The sequence below is a fragment of the Dermochelys coriacea genome, chromosome 26 (genome assembly GCF_009764565.3).
Source record: "Dermochelys coriacea isolate rDerCor1 chromosome 26, rDerCor1.pri.v4, whole genome shotgun sequence".
NCBI lineage: Eukaryota > Metazoa > Chordata > Testudines > Dermochelyidae > Dermochelys > Dermochelys coriacea.
The window spans coordinates 11,924,180-11,941,650 of record NC_050093.1 but is presented as its reverse complement, the minus strand read 5'-3'; the positions used below and the strand labels follow the sequence as shown (position 1 = coordinate 11,941,650).

The window sequence follows — 17,471 nt, the reverse complement described above, 5'->3', positions numbered from 1 at the left end:
GGCTGCTTGAAATATGAGTTAGAGGGAGGTTGTGACTATCCATTATCCTGTATCTGAGTAGAAGAGCTTCATTCTTACTTTCAACCTCATACAACCTGCACTGTGGACCATACCACACACAGACTATCTTTGTCTTAAGCAAGTATTTTAAAATAGCCCCAAAGCTTCCAGTTCAAATTTGTTTGCCAGATTTTTTTCTTTTCTTTTTTTTTTTTTAAAGAGAGACCCTGGGCCAAATTCAGCTCTGGAATAAGCAGGCACAAATCCTCATTCTCTTCTGTTTAGGTTCATAGACTGTGCTCATCACCATGGTATCTGAGAACATTGAACCGGATTCTCCTCTCACTGATACTAGTGTAAAGTAGGAGTGACACTATTGAAGCCAATGAAGGTATAAACACAGAGGAAGATCTTAATCCAGTGCCCACTGAAGTCAATAGAAAGACTCCATTGTGTTCTGTAAGTGTTGGATCGGACCCTTTATGAGAGTGGCATAAGGCTTGTTGAGTTATCGGGAAGGTGCACTCACTCACAAGACCTTTCGTCCCACCTCTGCTAGGCTACTGGGCTGGTGCTTTGAGCAATTATTTCCATCAGGTTTTTCAGTCCAAGGTCAGTGCTTATGCATTGGTCTGAACTGAGTGTTTGGGCATTAGCTTGACAACTGTCAAACACCAAACAGATTGGGAGGGTGGAAGAAACCTGTCTTTCAAAGAAACATTAATCTAGAACTGTTGTCCCTCGTTTGTACGTGTGTGTCTTTCCTTTCCATCGAGTTCACAACCAGTAGCTGGCCTGATTTGAACCACAGTTGCAAGGAAGTCAAGGCAAAAGGCTAGGCACTCCTCACACTTCAGAAATAGACATCACAATAATTCAGCCCCCTACCAACATGAATCTTAATGAAGGTGAACTTTGCGGAGAGACCCTCCGTGCTTGGCGGCGAGGAGAATAAGAATATGGCAGTAGCCGGCCTGCTAAAGCAATGGAAATGGCTAACAGGTGACATCAAATCAATGGAAATATGAAATAACCTCAGATTTCCCTTGCGGATTGACAGGTGAGCCTGCCTCATATCCACAAGCAGGCATTTTCCACCCTTCAAACCAGCTTTTTATGCTTTGCCTGTCACAGCAAATTGGCCTAGGGTAACAGTACACTAAAATGTATAGTAACCCAGGGTAGCCTGATCAGTATATTAACAATAACCAAACTAAGTAAGGTACAATGTTCTGTATATCAGTTGGGCTGTTAAAGTGAAATGTCTGTGTCTGACAATCGTTGCTTGAAAGTGCTATTTAATGTCTTTGTCTGTAAATAAGTCCCAAGGGTTGGCCTTTTGCTAATATTGTGAAGTTTTACATTAGGGTTCTGGTGTAAATAACTTTATTGCTACTTAGACTCTGGTATCTTGTATCTGTGCATAATTACTTGAAAGCTATATTTTTTTCTGTATGTCAACATACACTTTTTCAGTTTGCGGGACATTCAGATTTGCAGTTTGTTTCCTGGGGGTTTTCCTTCACAATTTTATATTCTGTTTTGGTTTTTAATCTTTCAATATCCAAGTCATCCTGCTGGTTAAAAGAGAATGTTGTGGTGTGATTTCCAAGGCCTTTATCTGCATTGGGTTAGAGTTTTGTTAAAACTGCATGTCCCTGCATACAGATGATTGTATATGCTCTTCTTTACTGAATGGATATTACTGTATTAAAGCAACTACACTCAGTGTGGGTATGGTTCTCTCTTTAGGCCTACGCAGGTCCAGCCCGAGTGATTTCAGGACCAGAGGCTCGTTGTTAAAATGCTATTCCCCTTTGATAGCTCTGGAACAGCAGCAAATGAAATAAACTTTCACCATAACACTTACAACACATTTTCTTTTCATGTGATTTTTGCTTTGGTAAGTTAAATCCTCTCATGAAACCACTTCCATAATGCTGGCCTGAGCTGGAGGTAGCTTCAGGCAGAAGAAGGGTGTTCAGTCTTCCTGTCTTTCACTACTGTGCTGAAACTGCTCATTAAAAATGCTACTGGCGGCTTTCCTACTCAATGACTGAAACTTCCCAAACAGATTTCACACAGTTATTAGATCACTTTTAATCATTACCACCGTAGGCTGGGCTGAACCAGCAATATGGAGGCAAATATCTGGTGCACCTAGCTCATTCCCTGAACTATCCAGCTGCTTTAAAACATTTCCTCGAAGACCGGCTACAAGTTTTTCCATGGGCCCTGTATATCAGCATTCAATGTGGCATTATTCTCTCAAGCTCCATTTATGACACCAAAATGAGACACTGCTCAGATTAAGTTGTCCAGCAATTTATAATATAATTGTCTTTCTTTCTTGAAAGCTTTGCCTAGCACTGAAGTAGTCAGCAATGTTGACATACCTTACTATTATTGAACTGCACCTCCATTGTGGTTCACTAAGGGTAGTTTACACCATTTTTTCAGGCTGTCTGCATTTCAGGCAGATATCACGGCACTGGTTTACATCTGGTTCACATTTTAAAGGTTCTTAAGTGCCAGAGCCTTTGTTTTATGGGTAACTGAAGATTCTAAAGCACATGATAGAAGTCCTGGAGAAAATACCAGCATGATGAGCTGATATAAGCCAGCCCAATCTGACCAGTGCATAAGATCCCTGTATCCAGTCCCTGTGGTCCTGTTTGTCCTTCTTTAAGACAGTAGGAATTCATGTGGGTCTTTCTCTGCCAGGCTGCCAAAATAGCAGCTCAGAGAATCCATGTAACACAGCTGGAATATGATACCACTCCCAAAGTAACATGAATTGATTGTATTAATGCCCAAAGTTACTCAGGCCTAGGTTTTATATCTTCACTGAAAGATGGCACCTCCTGATGCTGTGCTGGGTTATTGTCTCACTATTCTTTCACAGGGAAAAGTACCACCTACTGAATCACTGGCATCTTAGATACTCCTTGGATGTCTCCCACCAATACAGTGATCCAGCCCAAAGCTACTTAGATTGCTTACAAGATGTGATGTGCTGGTCAAAATATAAGGTGGAATGGCTGCAAGCAATTATGGTGGGGGAGGAGGAGAAGGAGAGAACTCAGAAGCATTACAAAAAACATAGCTGAGTAGAGAATTAAGTGAGAATCCAACACATTTAAGAGAAAGGAGCATTGGAAATTAAGCTAATTTGTTGTAATATACAGAAGGAGCATTTCATGGCCTGTGACCTGTCCTGCTTCAAGATTACATTTAGTCTGAAGGATCCCGGAGTGCCTACATATGTAACACACCTGAAATGCAACTACCTCACAACTGGAGGACAACAGTTGGTGCACAACATGCTGCAAACAGCAGGGAGAAAGGAAGTTGTGTCCAAGGACACTTATGCAATTCCTGTCCCTTATGAAAAGTTCCCTGAGATGACTAACGTCTAGGCAGAGCAAACAGGCCTCAGTTCATAGAATCATAGAACTGGAAGGGACTTTGAGAGGCCATCTAGTCCAGGCCCCCGCACTCAAGGTAGGACTATGTATTATCAGTTCTTAAAGTCTCATCTCAGAAGCACACACACACAATGAATAAATTCCATAGAACCTTGCTAGATGGAAAGGCTGCATAGATAGCCTGACACCGAAGTGGGTCAAGGCTTGATTACCCAAGCCATCTTTGAGCCACGGGAGTAGCAATGAGCACACAACACAAGTCACAATGTTTGGTGCGGGCAAGAGAGTAATGAAAATATGAGTGGCAGTGTCTGAAAGACGGAGTTGTGTGACTTGTGACTCGCACGCATGTGCAATCAGCAATATCCTTGAGTATCAGTCAGCCCCCCCCCAGCGCGCAGATGGTAAAATGTTGTGTGCAAGCACTTGTGGTTGTGCAAACGGCTTGCACGCCGCGACGGAGAAGACACACGCGCCACGGAGCATGAGCTGGCGGCACGAGCTGGCACCACGAGGGATCCCCAAATGGAGACAAATGCTTGTGCGTTAACACGTCGTGGGTGGCTGGGGCTGCAGCAGGGAGGTGCGCGGATGCTGGGATCTGTGGCCACCAATGCAGCCCTGCCGATCCCCGGTGCAGACAACGCAGCAGTGGCACCCACCGTGTCCACACTCGTTTGCTGGGGTCTAACTCCAACACGGCCAGGCCCTGAGCCTACACGGGCTGGGCACTGCAACTCGGGACAAACCCTAGTGGTTGGGCCCTGCCATCTGGTTGGTGTGCGGTGGGGGGGGAGGGGGGGAGAAGGGCCCCGCCCCAGCCCAAAGAGGTGCTCAGGGGAACCCCATCGCCCCGGAACCAAACATCCGGCGGAGCGAGTTCCCAGCCGGAGCCGGACTGCCCGCCGGAAGTGCCCGGCGGAGGCTTCTGCCGGATGTGCGCGGCCCAGGGAGCCGTTGGGGTCCGGGCTCGGCGGGATGGTCCGGAGCCGCTCCAGGTCCCCCCCGCGGAGGGGTGAGTGCCTGGGGAGGGGGCGGAGATGCCGGGGCGCCCCCTGCAATAGAGGAGGAGCCGGGGGGGGGGGGTCTCACAGGCACCGTCCGCCTCGGGGGAGGGAACCGCTGCTCCGCGGCCTACGGCGGGGGGGGGGGGGATGGGAGGGAAACACCTCCCTGGAGTCGGGGAAGGAGCCCTTGATCTTTGCCCGGGGGGGGGGGGTCAATGGAAGTGTGTCCCCCCTCCCCCGCCACACCAAGAGAGGAGGGGAGGCGTCTAAATCCTTGCCCAGGGCGTGTGGGAGACGTTACCCCATCGTCCAGAGACTGGATCTGTGTTGGGGGAGGGGGGAGTATTACCCCCACCCAGAAAGGCAGGACTCCTCTGATCTCTGCCCTGATACGGGGGATGAGTTAGAGATCGCTCCGCAGCCAGGGGAGGGACCCCATGAAGCCAGATAGCGGGGCAAAGGGGAGACCTATCCGCATGTGGGGCTCACGGGGGAGCTTTGCCTCCCTCCAGTAGAGGGGAGCTCTGATCCTTACCCTGAGACAAGGGTGGAGGGGAGATGCCCCCCAAAGCAAAGGCAGGGGGCAGGCTGTTAAAGGAATGGAAATAAGCCAGCCCTAGAAACCAATCCACCTGCGGCAGCCACTCGCTGACCAGGGTCTTGCCTGTTAGGAAGGATGGTCCCTATGTCTACGTTGGTAATAGAGCCTTAATTGTTTTCCCTTTCTTTGCCTCTGAAAAGTTGAGCTCAGAATTTTGCAATAAGAGCTGTCGTGCGTTCCTCATCGTTCCTTCTCTGCTCTCGTTGCTCTTAGGACAATCCCCTTCACCGCTGAGCAAGTCTTGAGGGTTAGGGGATGGAAGAAATCCTTCTCCCCTTTTTTTAGTTTTAGTCATGGCGGAGACGCCCTTATAAACACAGCGGTTTACTGAAGCTATAACAAGGATGGTGATCGTTCCAGCTAGCCACTACTAATCAGCACCCCCCCACACACTTCTTCCCCCCCAATCGTGCCTTCTTTCAGAACGTAGGCGCTCTCGTTCTGCTTCCCGGGAGAGGGAGAGGAGGCGACGGGAGCGTTCGAGGTCCCGGGAGAGGGACAGGAGGAGGAGTCGTTCCCGTTCCCCGCATAGGAGGCGATCCAGGTGAGAAAATATCTGAATTATCTGAAGCCAATAGGCAGAGCTTCTAGCTGACAGCCCCATTCTCCCACTGTTCTTATTGGTGTGATTCTTACTGTGATATCAACAAGGTAACAGGGTACTACCTTTCCATGGTGTGGGAAATGGGTTTTTGGGCAGGCTGAGGGGAGGAAAAAACAATTCTACAGTCAGACAGATCTCACTGTTAGGAGGCTCTTTCCTAATATGCAGCCTGTGTTGTCCTTTACTTAACTAGGGCAAATGTGATGAAATGATGCCTCCTTGTATTGTTTAGTTGTTTGTTTGGAGTGCGTTAGCACCTGTGGTCTTTTGTCATAGGTCAGGGCTCCGTTGTGCTAGGTGCTGTACAAACACAGAACAAAAAGATGGTCCCTGCCCCAAAGAGCTTACAGTCTAAGGATAAGATGAGTCAACAGATAGTGTTTCCTTGTGCGCCCCCTCTGCCTGTATCAAAGACAATGCCAGCCATTGTAACACCGCATAACCATTATTCTACTTCCTTGGTGTCACGCGTAAAGCTGTAGGTGGGATTGTAGTTGAGTGTTTGTTGTAGATTCAACCTCCAGCACTTATTACTGTGTTAACTGCTGCAATAGTTTCCTTTCTCTTGTTGTTAGATTGAAATCTGTACTTGTGTGAAATTCTAGGTCCCCGAGACGTCACAGATCCAGCTCTTCTTCCCCGTCCCGGCAGAAGGAAAGGCGAGACGATGAAAAGAAAGAAAACAAAGATGCCAAAAGCAAAGAGCATCAGATCACCGGTAACAGAGCAGAGTCCTAACCTTGGGAAGCAAAGTTGGCTCTTGGGCTTTGTGTTGATCTTACCTTGATGTGTAGAGAACCAGTTAAAATCTACTGGACTTAAATAAAATTGGTAAATGGAGTAGATGCCCATGAAAGTGAGGGCCTCTGCAACTGCATAAACCAGGATTACTAAAGGCAGATGTTAGTCAATTTTCTCTCGATTATCCTTTTTCCATCTGCGAGGGAGCCCTGGAGCCATGCGACCCTTTTTAATAATACTTTGCCCTCCTAGGCCCCATTCCATGTGCTTAGTCATAGTTAATGCACAAAAACCGTTCTGGAAGAGAGATGGAACCTCATGCTTTAGGGTGCAATTCAGTCACTAACTAGTAGGAGTTAGGATGTAGGGCAGATCATCTCGTGCTGCCTACGGTAGGGTTTCTGGCATTTTCCTCTGAAGCCTCTGGTGCTGGCCACTGTCAAAGACAGGAACTAGATAGACCTTGGGTCTGATTGAATTTCGCAACTCCAGTATTTCTGCAATTGGTTCAGACTCCATGCAAGACCTAAGAGTGAGCCCTTACTGATCTGATCCCAAGATCTAAGGCCTGACCGTGTCTTTAATCTAAGAGGATGTCTAAGCACTTTACAAATGTTAATGAATTAGGCAGCACACACACACACACAGGATGAGGTAAGGAATTTTCCCCATCTGTATAATGGGGCAGAACTGAAATACAGAGTAGCTGTGGTTTGCCTGGTATTGTGCAATCCATCCAAAGCACCAGCGTGACTCTTATGTGCATTCCTAACAAAGCAGTTCACTTTCCTCCGTCATCTGCGATACTTGCTAAGTTTTGCTTTAAAAAAAAGGTATCTCAAGTATATGTGTTTTTTAAAAAAAAAAAAGAAAGAAATTGAAACCACAGTGTCTCCCCTAGAGGAAGTTTCCCTTCCATTTTCTGTTGCCTCCCATATCCCACCTTAATCATCCGTCATCGTATGCTTCTAGTTATATACCTCTGTCTAGCTAGGTCGCAAGCTCCTGAGAGCTGGGATCTTGCACTCCTATTCATCTGTAAAACACTGTGCACACGTGTGGTACTGTGCAACTAATACATTAGTAAGACTGAACTTAAAAATAAATCTAAATTTCCCTGTGCTCTTCTTGCCGTTCTCTTTGCTCAGTTCTCCGCTAGCGCAAGGGTTGCAAACACATAGGGGAATGTTTGTTTGTTTTTCTTTGGCATTTAAAAGCAAAGGAACTTAGGAATATTTTCATTAGATACTGTAAAAACAAACATCTGCGAAACCTCCATTTTTGGGCCAAATCTGACCTTGCGTTGTTCCTCTACCCCCGGACCAGTTTTCTGTTCCAGAGCTGTGTTTGGGCAGACCAAAAAGCCAGTTTTGCAGTACACATAATGGTTTTGTCACATGCACACATCTTTATTCCCTACCTTCCTAATCAGCATGTTCAATAAGTTTCCATCAAGTGCCTGGTAATTTTTCCTAGTATTATATTTCATATCCCTCTTGTATCTTTGTCTTTTCAGAAGAAGATATGGAAGGCAAAACAGAGGAGGAAATTGAAATGATGAAAACAATGGGCTTTGGATCCTTTGACACAACAAAAGTGAGTGGACTGTTCCATAGAACTTGAATAAAAAGTCCTGACCTTTTTCCAGATTATATTTACAATACATTCTTGGGTATAGCCAAGCTATCTTGGTAAGTTTAGGAAAATCCTTTACAAGAGGATGGAGGAAGGTTAGCTGTTTTGCTGTAACATTAAATCTCTTGGTGTTACAGGTCTGTGTCTCAGCTTTTCAATTTGTCAGTAAGTAGCAAGAGATAACTCATCAGTGTGTTGAAACATTGCATCAGAAGAGTATTGTTGATAGGCAGTACGGAGGCGAGCCAGTATTGATCTTGTAATACAGAATTAGCATGGGACTTTAACATACTGGTCATGATTGGCAGCTCTGCCCCCTCGTGCTGTGAGCCCTTGAGCCCTCACAAGACAAGTAAGGTGGGACCAAGTCAGTGCTGTGCTGGGACAGAGGGAGTGTTGTGCTGGATCTTGAACAGATACCCCAGTGTGGTGCTGTGCTTCTAATGGTACTGGCTTTCAAGTGAGATGTTAAACCCTGTGGGTTTCCAAGGGAGCAGGGCTTCCTATATTGGCTTCTATTGTGGAAAAATGCGGATGTATTGATTTTATTTTCTTGTCGCTTGCCTCTGCTACTTTTGATCTGCAAGCTCCTGGCTACACCCCCACAGTATGGAATTCCAGTTGCAGAGCTTGGATCAGTCCTTTAGCCTGACTCTATACTTCTCCCCAAGGGTGTGATCCTGCAAACACTTAATACTGATCATAGTGTTTATTACCCTATTGGCGCTAATTAATCCTAACTGTAGTGTCTGTCTATGCACCACTCATGCTATAGCACCTTGTAATCATTATTTGCCACTCAGAACTCCCCTGGGGGGGTAGGGTGGTATCATCCCTGTCTTACAGATGAGGCACTTTGGCACACAGAGGTTAAGTGACTTGCCCAGGGTCACACAGGGAGCTTGCAGCTGAGCCAGAAATTGAGCCCAGGTCTCCTGAGTCACAGACAAGTGCCCTATCCACTAAACCATCCTTCCTATTCCTGATGGGTACTAAGGTCCCTTTTACTCAGAGCCCTGGGGAGGCCTGGTTACAATGTATAAAAACATATTCCAACTGTGTCTCCTATCCATGCTACAGCCTTGGTTAGACAAAGTTGTATCCTGCCACTGTTTTTCATGGCACCCCCATGGAAGCAGGTGGGAGTTAACACTGAGCTTGTGATATGATGTGACCTTCGGAAAGTGATTAGGTCTGTAGTTAGTTGCTTCTGAAAAGGGGGTTTGCTCTGTTAGTTCCATTCATCTGCATTGTAAAACTAACCTGGCAAAGATCTAGAAAGTTGGTTCTAACTGGTTTCAGCTTACATGCAGTGTTGCTGTAGGCTTTGGTCTGTGTAAGCTCGGAAGCACGTCTCTCTCGCCAGCAGAAATCGGTCCCATAAAAGACATTGCCTCACCCACCTTGTCTCTGGTTTCGAGTTGGCTTGCTTAAGAGTGATATACACTGGGTTAGATGTGTTGATCCCAGCTCCACAACCTGTGCCCTTATGTTGCTGTGTCTCTTCCTAAACAGGTTTCAGAGTAGCAGCCGTGTTAGTCTGTATTCGCAAAAAGAAAAGGAGTACTTGTGGCACCTTAGAGACTAACAAATTTATTAGAGCATAAGCTTTCGTGAGCTACAGCTCACTTCATCGGATGCATTTGGTGGAAAAAACAGAGGAGAGATTTATATACACACACACAGAGAACATGAAACAATGGGTTTATCATACACACTGTAAGGAGAGTGATCACTTAAGATAAGCCATCACCAGCAGCAGGTGGGGGAAAAGAGGAAAACCTTTCATGGTGACAAGCAAGGTAGGCTAATTCCAGCAGTTAACAAGAATATCAGAGGAACAGTGGGGGGTGGGGTGGGGGGGAGAAATAACATGGGGAAATAGTTTTACTTTGTGTAATGACTCATCCATTCCCAGTCTCTATTCAAGCCTAAGTTAATTGTATCCAGTTTGCAAATTAATTCCAATTCAGCAGTCTCTCGATGGAGTCTGTTTTTGAAGTTTCTTTGTTGAAGGATAGCCACTCTCAGGTCTGTAATTGTGTGACTGGAGAGATTGAAGTGTTCTCCAACTGGTTTTTGAATGTTATAATTCTTGACATCTGCTTTGTGTCCATTCATTCTTTTACGTAGAGACTGTCCAGTTTGGCCAATGTACATGGCAGAGGGGCATTGCTGGCACATGATGGCATATATCACATTGGTAGATGCGCAGGTGAACGAGCCTCTGATATTGTGGCTGATGTGTTTAGGCCCTATGATGGTATCCCCTGAATAGATATGTGGAGAGAGTTGGCAACGGGCTTTGTTGCAAGGATAGGTTCCTGGGTTAGTGGTTCTGTTGTGTGGTGTGTGGTTGCTGGTGAGTATTTGCTTCAGATTGGGGGGCTGTCTGTAAGCAAGGACTGGCCTGTCTCCCAAGATCTGTGAGAGCGATGGGTCGTCCTTCAGGATAGCTTGTAGATCCTTGATGATGCGTTGGAGAGGTTTTAGTTGGGGGCTGAAGGTGATGGCTAGTGGTGTTCTGTTATTTTCTTTGTTGGGCCTGTCCTGTAGTAGGTGACTTCTGGGTACTCTTCTGGCTCTGTCAATCTGTTTCTTCACTTCAGCAGGTGGGTATTGTAGTTGTAGGAATGCATGATAGAGATCTTGTAGGTGTTCGTCTCTGTCTGAGGGGTTGGAGCAAATGCGGTTATATCGTAGAGCTTGACTGTAGACAATGGATCGAGTGGTATGATCTGGATGAAAGCTAGAGGCATGTAGGTAGGAATAGCGGTCAGTAGGTTTCCGATATAGGGTGGTGTTTATGTGACCATTGCTTATTAGCACCGTAGTGTCCAGGAAGTGGATCTCTTGTGTAGACTCGTCCAGGCTGAGGTTGATGGTGGGATGGAAATTGTTGAAATCATGGTGGAATTCCTCAAGGGCTTCTTTTCCATGGGTCCAGATGATGAAGATGTCATCAATGTAGCGCAAGTAGAGTAGGGGCATTAGGGGACGAGAGCTGAGGAAGCGTTGTTCTAAGTCCCCATGTTATTTCTCCCCCCACCCCACCCCCCACTGTTCCTCTGATATTCTTGTTAACTGCTGGAATTAGCCTACCTTGCTTGTCACCATGAAAGGTTTTCCTCTCCCCCCCCCCCCCCCCCGCTGCTGGTGATGGCTTATCTTAAGTGATCACTCTCCTTACAGTGTGTATGATAAACCCATTGTTTCATGTTCTCTGTGTGTGTATATAAATCTCTCCACTGTTTTTTCCACCAAATGCATCCGATGAAGTGAGCTGTAGCTCACGAAAGCTTATGCTCTAATAAATTTGTTAGTCTCTAAGGTGCCACAAGTACTCCTTTTCTTCTTCCTAAACAGTTCTCTGTAAAACACACTGAGTTTTGGAGCTCTCTTTCCCATTGTATCTTTCAGGGGAAGAAAGTGGATGGCTCTGTAAATGCCTATGCTATAAACGTGTCACAGAAGAGAAAGTACAGGTTTGTGTTTCTACCACTTGGACAGACTTGCTCTGATTTGGAGGCTGTAATATCTGCTGTCGGCATGGGTATGTTGGAGGAGACATAATTTCTTTTCCAGGACAATCTGATTCAGAGAAGGCTTTGTAGTCCTGGTGAGAAGTATGGCGGGCTTTAGTGTTATTGACTGAGAGGTCATTCTCATTTGTGTTGGGGAGTGCTTGTTGATTTTACATCTCAGCATTGTTCTACACTACTCAAAGCAAATGTGTTTTCTATACACTACTCGAAACGGATATGTTTCTTGCCTCTAGTTTCTCTAAATCTCCATTGCTAGTGAACCAAAGAACGAAGGTGCACTTGCTCCCTGTTTCGATATATGTAACTTTGTACAGAGCTCAGATGCTCTGGCAGGAAACACACTGTAAATACTTGGCTAGAGTGGGACAGAATGTCACTGCAACTCTTCTCCCTCGGCTTCTTATAACTGCCTGAAAAATGTAGCCTACCTTCTCTTTTTTTTTGCACCCTGCGTCTCTAAGTTAAACTTAAGCACCTGTGAAACATGCTGTATTGATGGCCCTCTGGACTGAAGTCCTTTAGCTACTGAACACGAACAGCCTGGCAAAAGCATGGCAAGCTTCCGAACCAGCGTGCCACAGCCTGACATAAGCCAGGTTTGCACTAGAATCTTTTGTCAATATAGCAGGAGTTTGCTATCTGTTTTGGCAATATTTCTAAACTGGCAAAAGCCCTAGTGCAGATCCCGTTGTACTGACGTAAAAGTGTCTTTGTCGGTATAACTTATTTTGATCACTACATCAGGAAAAGCTATACTGGCAAAGTTCTCTGTGTGTGTGTGTGTGTGTGTGTCCAATATAAGCTCAGTGTAGACGTGAAGGGTTTGCTGGAGTAGACCTGATCATAGTGATTAGCTCCAGTGGTTGGGTGAGTTCTCCATGGCTCATTCAACCATGACTTCTTCGCTAAGACTCCCATCGGACATGCCAGTTAGCGTCAATCCTGTTTGGTATTTCTCAACAACACCTAGCTCATGTCACATGAGGCACGGACAAGCTGTCGTAGAGTGGGAGCAGCATTCTGTCCCAGCCAACCTGTGCTGGATTTCCACCAGCACTTTAAAAAACATCAATGCCGTATGAGTAGATTGGAGCTGCTAAAGCTCATCATGAGTACAGACAATTAAGTTCTAACTATGCTGATTTCTTTCCCCTCATCACAGGCAGTACATGAACAGAAAAGGTGGATTCAACAGACCGTTGGATTTTATTGCTTGATGTCTAGTCTTGTTACCTGTGAAGAATGACATCTGGAGCACGAATAGTTAACATTTTATTGTCTCGCTGTGACTTGTGTGTGCTGGGGTCTCCGAGCCAGGAACTCAGCTTCTCACTGTAAAAAGAAATCAGCTTATTTATGAGAGCCCAGAAACGTTTGCTTTGTCTTCGAGGAAGAGAGGGTAAAAATGATGCTTTTTCGAAATGTTGGGATTTGAATATGTTCAGGCCTGTTTTGTTCCCTGTCAGGACTTTCCTGTTAGATGTATTATTTTTCATTTCTTCCCTGAGTTTTTTAAAATAACAAAATATTGTCAGTTACAATAAAAACCAGTATATATTTACCCCCACCCCATAGTTTAAAATATGATGGCGTTGCTCAGGAATAAAGCACCAGAGAGGAGGCGCTTGGAGATGTCTGGGCAATTTATTTGCCTGTCAAACAGAGGGATAAATCACTGTGAAGATAAATCTGGTTGAGGGTTTAAAACAGAAACAGAATTATTTTGAAAGTGTGCTCATGGGAGAATGTTGAAAGAGAATTGTTTTCCTAATTTTAAGATCCCCCCCCCCCTTACTTTTCACATATCCCTTTCCTTACTAGATAATAATCAAAGTTGTCAAGAACTACCGAGTAGGATAGTATAGCATAGTGTCAAAGGGTTGCAGTTTACTTGCTGTTTGGCTTGGAAAAACGTAATATTCCTCAGTTTTCATATTTGTTTACAGATTTGTTACTTAAAATTCTTCTTGAGGCTGATTCTTCTGTGAGCAAAGTTTGGAGGTAAATCTGGGTTATATTAAAGACCCAGAGGTGAAACATTTAATGCCTTCCACCTTCATTGCTTATTATGCATCTAGATTATTTTTATAAACAACCTTTTTCAAATGCCATCGTTTATTTGCTGTACCATTTCACACACATACCAGCAGGTGGCAGCACATGCAGTGGCTGATTTTTTTCAAGTGGTGGTTTAAAACTTGTTCGTAGAGTAGACCACATGCCCATTCGACATCAAATGCCTAATGAACACCTTTGCTCCCATTCGCAATCATGTAGACCACCTCTTCCATTCATGATTCCATTCACGTCCCTGTGGCAAATACCGCCATTACTTCCATGGCAAAGGAACATTTGAAAAGTTGTGCGTGTGTTTTAGCTCTTTCTAGTTCAATAAGCGGTGTTTGTCCTTTGGAAAATATTAATCCTGCTCTCTATTATTCTTCATCTCCTCTCTCCTTTGTCTGTGGGACCCATCTGCTGTCTCTGAACCACCAGCAGCTGATTCTAAACCGCCAGTAGTCTGTGGACTGAGGTTTTGGGAATGTCTGATCAAAAGTTTGATAACTCACATTATGCAAATAGTTAAAATCTCTTGCATTCATGTACCTTTTAACCTCCGAGACTTGGATAGCAAATAGCCTTTGCCTTAGATGACCTGTTTTTCTTTTTTAATCAAGCTTCAGTATTCATGCCTTGGCAGGTGAGATTGTTTCCTAAAGCCCTCCTGCTACTCCATCCTTCACATTTTATCACAGCTTTTCCTGTAGTCTCCATGACCATTGACAAGCAAAACATGATTTTATATTTTCCTTTCCCCCAACTAATCTGACAGAGGGAACAATCCAGATTAAAGTCACATGTGCAACTCTCCAGTGACCTAGAATGGCATTAGGATTTATTCAGCCCACACAAATAAATGTAGGAACCTGACACTAGTAGGATGCCACATAGTCAGAACACTTGTGCCAAGCACAATCTGGTAATGGAGACTGTTGAAATTGGGCAGCCAAAACCAATAAATAAAGGTAAGGCCAGAGCCTGTTTAAAACAGTGAGTAAAGATCGTACTGCATATAACAGAAGACTGAGGAAGTTGACAGCCTGCAATGTAGAACTGCCTGTCATTAGATGAGGAGGAAGAAGATTTTCCAAAGGCACAAATAAGTTTCAGGTGTTCAGTTCTATTGATTTTTCAGTTGGTGCAGGTTGCCTAAGCATTCTTTGTGCCCTTCAAATATCTCCCTGAAGTCTGGAGAGGGCAAGCCAAAATACCCTGAAGAAATTTCTTTACAATACCAAAGACCAAAAAATGATTTGCCTGTTGAACACTCTTGAAAAGAACCTGTCCTGCTATGTATTCTTGAACATGTAAAATCATGCCTTGTTGGATTTCTTTTAGAGATGTGGGGGGAAAGAGAGATCTGGAATTTTACATACAAACCCTGAGAATGATGTCTGAATCCTGCAGAAGTCCAGCACTGTGGGTCACAGTAAGGAACCTAAAGCCTGTAGAAAATCTAAATGTCTAACATTGTCTAATTTGTGCTGGCTTTTGTAATTTTTTCCCATGGGGAAGACTCTGTTTTACATGAGGATGATGATATTCCCCCACCCCAAAACACAACCACAGCGGAGATGAAGATGTTCTGTTAAAGCTCATGCCTGATTCTTAATCTCAGGCTGGATTCCAGTTTTCTACTGGGCCTATGACAAACATAGATTAAAACAGCCTAGAGGTGAGGGCAACATCTTTATTCCAAGGCTTTATCCTACCATAAGTCTTGATTAACACAATATAGCGGGAGGCCTCTTTTTTGCTGACCTCCGATAAATTCCCTCTGGTTGCCTGAACCATGTCAAGTTAGAATGTGAAATAGAGTATTACTATCTTAAATCCTTAACTGATTGATTAAAAAACAATCATTAGCAAGTGTCTGGTTGTCCTAGAACAACATGTCCTGGTTTGTTGATGAATTCTTCACCCTCACCTCTAAACCTGGGAGGTGACTGCTGCCTGAGAGACTCCATACTAGTGCAGAAACAAATGCTTCTCTGGGAGATCATTGTCCTGCATCTCTCACTGAGGTGTGGGCTGGGGCTAAAGCGACTCCAGCAGTCCTTCTATAACGATATAAAATAGCTTAATTCCAGGTGTTTCAGGAATCCACCTGCAATTAACATTGTACTCCTGACCCCCCATCCCCCAACACTATTAGCCACATGCTTTGAGATGTAGCTTTGCCTGACATTGTCCTTGGAAAAACTGAAGGACTGGAAGCCATGGTATTATGTTCATAATAAGAGAAGAGGGTTTGCTATGCCTCTGTCACAGTGGGAAATCCTCAGTTCAAGCAACATGGTTAATAGATTCCTAGGGACCTTTATTAATGTATATTCCTACTATCTATCAGAGTAATATTGAGCTTCTACTCTGATGTTGCCTAACTAGGTATCCTGGAGACTACTGAGTTAGTGAAAGTGTAGCATTATCAGCTGGAAGAAAACATACAAATTCTGACATCCTCTCTTAGAGGTTAGGTAGACAGTGCTCTGGAGAAGCAGAAATGAAGAGAAGGGGGGAACAGGCTGGGATACACAGGGCGGAAAAAACCCTAAGAATAGGTGAGGGGAGAGAGGCACAATTAGAAAAGAGGGAATTTTGTGGGGTTAGCAAGAGTCTCATGGGAAAGCAAATATTTGAACTAGATGAAAAATAGCAAAATGAGGCTGGAGGGAATACAGACACTGAAAAAGACCAAGACACTAAGATTAAATAGGAAAAGTGGAGGCTAGCAAGCAGGAAAGAAGGAGAAAAGGCAGGCATAGTAAGTTTTTGTAGACGTGTTTGCTCTAAACAATATTTAACTGTGACTTAGTAGTTCAGCTGTTTGCAGCAACATCAGACAGGCTCCTTCCTGGTATTTGGAAAGAAGAAATTGACGATCTTTGCCTGTTGTGGGTTCCCCCTGCTCTTTGAAAAGAGCAGAGGTAAGGTGCCTTTCTCTGCTGCTTCAACTGCATGCTATTTTCTGTGGTTGCTTTTTATGGCTCCATTTACTGATTGCTTTTTTAAAAATGGATCTGAAACATAGTTGTCCCTCATTTACATGTGGCAGTTATGGTCAGTGAGGCAAATGTTAGCCTGCTTGTCTGAATGCTGTATGCCAGAGAACACCTGCCAGTCACTTCTGATCATGTAAAAGTTCTTTGTGCACTTTCTTTGTACATGAAGTCATGTTATGATAGGACATGGCTTGATTTACAAGAACAGAAACCAAGCATGTACGGCAATCTGTGTTTTATTATTATGTTGTCGGGTTAAATGGTCAAACTACTATTTAGATTTATATGTCAGGGATCATGCCAGAGGAATCATTTAGGGCCAAGTGGCAAACCCCCAGTAACAGGTGGTTTCTTGGGAGGCTGGTCTGACAATAATCAGTGTGTGCTCATTGTATGAACCAATTTACTGAGTTGGAGCCTTCTCCATGCTTATCATGCCCTGTTCGACTGTATGCACTTTTACCAGCACAGTTCAGCTTTGAATAATCACAAATTGTGGCAGAAGTGTTTGAAGCAGCCTTTTCCCCAGAGCGGGTCTGACTTTGTGCCCATGAGCGTGAAGCAGGTAGTACTGGCATATCAGCACTGGGCAAGGAGAAGCAGCCTAGACAACCAGTTCTGAAAAACCTGAAGGGCCAGGGCGAGTGCTACACAAGCTGATGCGAGTTCCTCATCTATACCTAGAGAATAATAACAGGTTTCAGAGTAGCAGCCGTGTTAGTCTGTATTCGCAAAAAGAAAAGGAGTACTTGTGGCACCTTAGAGACTAACAAATTTATTAGAGCATAAGCACTGCATCCGATGAAGTGAGCTGTAGCTCACGAAAGCTTATGCTCTAATAAATTTG

At 44.6% G+C, this 17,471-nt stretch overlaps 1 protein-coding gene and 1 long non-coding RNA gene across 2 annotated transcripts; one reads left to right on the top strand and one right to left on the bottom strand.

The window, feature by feature from the left end:
• Positions 1-239: 239 nt before the first annotated feature.
• On the bottom strand, positions 240-17,370 carry LOC122457573. Its single transcript, XR_006277181.1, has 3 exons — positions 17,320-17,370; positions 9,593-9,600; positions 240-898 (listed from the first exon to the last, which is right to left on the bottom strand). It is a non-coding gene; the product is annotated as an uncharacterized LOC122457573 (long non-coding RNA).
• Positions 4,285-13,600, top strand: SNRNP27 (small nuclear ribonucleoprotein U4/U6.U5 subunit 27). The gene is made up of 6 exons (XM_038384648.2): positions 4,285-4,443; positions 5,460-5,580; positions 6,246-6,358; positions 7,898-7,977; positions 11,437-11,501; positions 12,724-13,600. Exons 1-6 carry the CDS (start codon positions 4,407-4,409, stop codon positions 12,776-12,778), a joined length of 471 nt encoding a protein of 156 aa, XP_038240576.1. The 5' UTR covers positions 4,285-4,406; the 3' UTR covers positions 12,779-13,600.
• Positions 17,371-17,471: the final 101 nt, after the last annotated feature.

What these genes read in the sequence shown, in the direction of transcription:
- SNRNP27 (XM_038384648.2), top strand. Translation starts at nt 4,407, where the DNA reads ATGGTCCGGAGCCGCTCCAGGTCCCCCCCGCGGAGGG. An exon ending in CCGCATAGGAGGCGATCCAG is followed by an intron (nt 5,581 to 6,245) that starts GTGAGAAAATAT and finishes GTGAAATTCTAG; the next exon opens with GTCCCCGAGACGTCACAGAT. An exon ending in TCACAGAAGAGAAAGTACAG is followed by an intron (nt 11,502 to 12,723) that starts GTTTGTGTTTCT and finishes CCCTCATCACAG; the next exon opens with GCAGTACATGAACAGAAAAG.